Source organism: Echiichthys vipera (assembly GCF_963691815.1).
Source record: "Echiichthys vipera genome assembly, chromosome: 16".
Classification (NCBI taxonomy): Eukaryota; Metazoa; Chordata; class Actinopteri; order Perciformes; family Trachinidae; genus Echiichthys; species Echiichthys vipera.
This window is the reverse complement of record NC_139841.1, coordinates 17,483,849-17,486,173: the sequence shown is the minus strand read 5'-3', so window position 1 is coordinate 17,486,173 and position 2,325 is coordinate 17,483,849. Positions and strand designations below refer to the sequence as shown.

Below are 2,325 nucleotides of genomic sequence, written 5' to 3'. Positions count from 1 at the left end.
CAGATGAATGGTGAGTGGAAAGAAAAGCGAAGGATGGCAAGCAAGGCCTCAGTTTCAGCCCTGAAGAACAACCATAATTCATGACGAGTGTCTTATTTTACTGTTGAAATAAAAATGACATAGAAATGCTATATAGTGAAATCTGTTTCTCTTGGACATATGTTCTATCATGTAGTCCTACTCTGCTTTGTTCTGAAATAATAATAATAATATCATTGACAATGAGGTCACTGAGCATGAACTACACGTTTCTTTGGATGGATGACAGTGACTAAGTCAAAAAAAGAAACACAAAGGCAGCTGTGACAGTACAAAAGACTGCATATAGAATACTGCTATATGGCTTTAGACGAGCAGAGCGGGAGCTTCTTCTGTTGAGAACTAATCAGAAGGATTTTAGTGCTCCTCTCCTGCCAAGGCTCCCTGTCCACCTGGACAGTCTGGTCCCGGTAACCACTCAGCTTTCACAGAAAGCACAACCTGAACACTTGGTCTGAGGCAGTCTTAGACAACGGGAGGTTCAGATCTCCTCTGACATAATAAATCTTTTGCCTCTCAATTTTCTGGCTCCCTGTCGACCGTTATCGCCATCACTCATCCTCGCTGTCAGTTTCCTTTGTGCTATCATTCACAGTCTCTTTTTTTTTCTTCCCTTTCTTCTATTGGCCAGTGTAAGTGGCGCCATGCCAGTGGCCGTGGCAAATCTCTGGTGATGAGAGTGTCTCTCTTAGCTCGCTGTCACAGCTTGATGTCTTGGGTCTCTAGCATCTTTGCCAGGGTCTTCTTTACCCTCAGGGCTGTGAGGCGAGAGGCCGGGTTGTGAGCCCAGCACTCAGACATCAGTTTCCCCATCTGCCGTAGACACTGAAGACACAAGTTCATATACATGAGAATAAAACAATTCTTACAGGTTTGCGTGTTGTGATGAATGGATTTATCAACAATTAATAGTCAGTTATAAGCCATTTTTAAGGAAGACTCTGGGGTTTGCAAGTTGTGAAAAAGCCCTTTGGCAGGTATGTATCCTCCAGCATAATGTGCCTATTTTTAATCTTTAATTAGTCAGAAGACCAGTTTAATCGATTTATTAACCACTTAATACCATTTGTAACTGCAGATCTGATGGCTTTTTATTATGTGAGAAACCAAGACTCATAACTCACTCACTTTCTAATAAACCACTTGCTCTGCAATTATACTGTAAATGTGGAGTAGAATTTATATCGACCAAATCGATTTCTTCTTTCCAACTTGGCAACCCCAGGTGTTTATGGCTTATTACTGTTCTAAAACATATTACTACATTATTTATATCCATACCAATACCATGATTTAAGTCATTAAAACATATTAAATATTTTTTAAAATATGCATTGTAAGAAAGTGGTGTGAAAAAATCATCTACAGTACCTCATCACTGCTCCAGCGATTAGCAAATGAAGGTCTTTGTTTCTTAATGCAGGCGACTTCTATCATGTCCTCATAGGACGGATCAGTGGGCACAAGGTCATGATAGGGCAGCTGATACTCCTCTACAATGCCTTCAGGAAAACAAATATGTGAGCAAGTGTATCATCAAGAAAACACCTAGACATGTATAGATCATGTTTAAATAAAAAGAAAATTAAAAAGGTTTTTTTCCAGACCTCCAGAGATGCAACGTCGTGCCATCTCCCAAACGATGAGGCCAAAACTGTACATGTCAGCCATTATGAAAGACTGGAAGTAGGTCCTGTTCAGGGTCTCTTCCAGCACTTCAGGTGGCATGTAGCGCTTTGTACCAACTCGAAGGTTGGGAGGGATATCCCCCTCATTGGTGTCACTGAGACGGGGAGGAGAAATAGAAATGTATTATTTCAGGAAATGCAAGACAAAGCTAAACTTATTAAAATGAGTGTTCCAAAGTTGAAAATGTATATTATACCTATTAAACTTCACTGCCAGTCCAAGGTCTGCTATACAGCAGAATCCGTTCTTCTTTACCAAGATGTTTTTACTCTTCAGGTCTCTGTGTGCAATGGCTGGTTTGCCCTGTGTGCCATAGATCTCTGTGTGCAGGTGACAGAGGCCTGATATGGACGAGTAGGCCAGCTTCAATAGAGCCTTGACATCTAAGGTGTTGGACTTGAGGTAGTCATATAAAGATCCATTCTCATGGTAGTCTGTGATTAGGTAGAGCTGAGTCCACGAGCCGGTTCCTTTTATATCTGCTGCTATGAATCCTGGGTGTCAGAAAGACGGGATGACAGGATTGAGAAACGTGCGTGCCGTAGAAAAGAACACAAACGATTTGGGATAATATTAGGAATATTTCAACGTCTTGTA

General features: G+C 41.1%; 1 protein-coding gene across 1 annotated transcript in view; it reads right to left on the bottom strand.

The window, feature by feature from the left end:
- The window catches only part of bmpr1bb (bone morphogenetic protein receptor, type IBb), a 50,642-nt gene continuing 48,317 nt past the window's right edge, over window positions 1–2,325 (bottom strand). The window contains exons 9-12 of the mRNA XM_083929283.1: window positions 1,925–2,222; window positions 1,647–1,822; window positions 1,411–1,541; window positions 1–864 (exon numbers count right to left, since the gene is read on the bottom strand). Of these exons, the coding sequence (XP_083785409.1) occupies window positions 739–864; window positions 1,411–1,541; window positions 1,647–1,822; window positions 1,925–2,222 (731 nt within the window). The 3' untranslated portion in view covers window positions 1–738. The remainder of the gene's footprint in view (window positions 865–1,410; window positions 1,542–1,646; window positions 1,823–1,924; window positions 2,223–2,325) is intronic.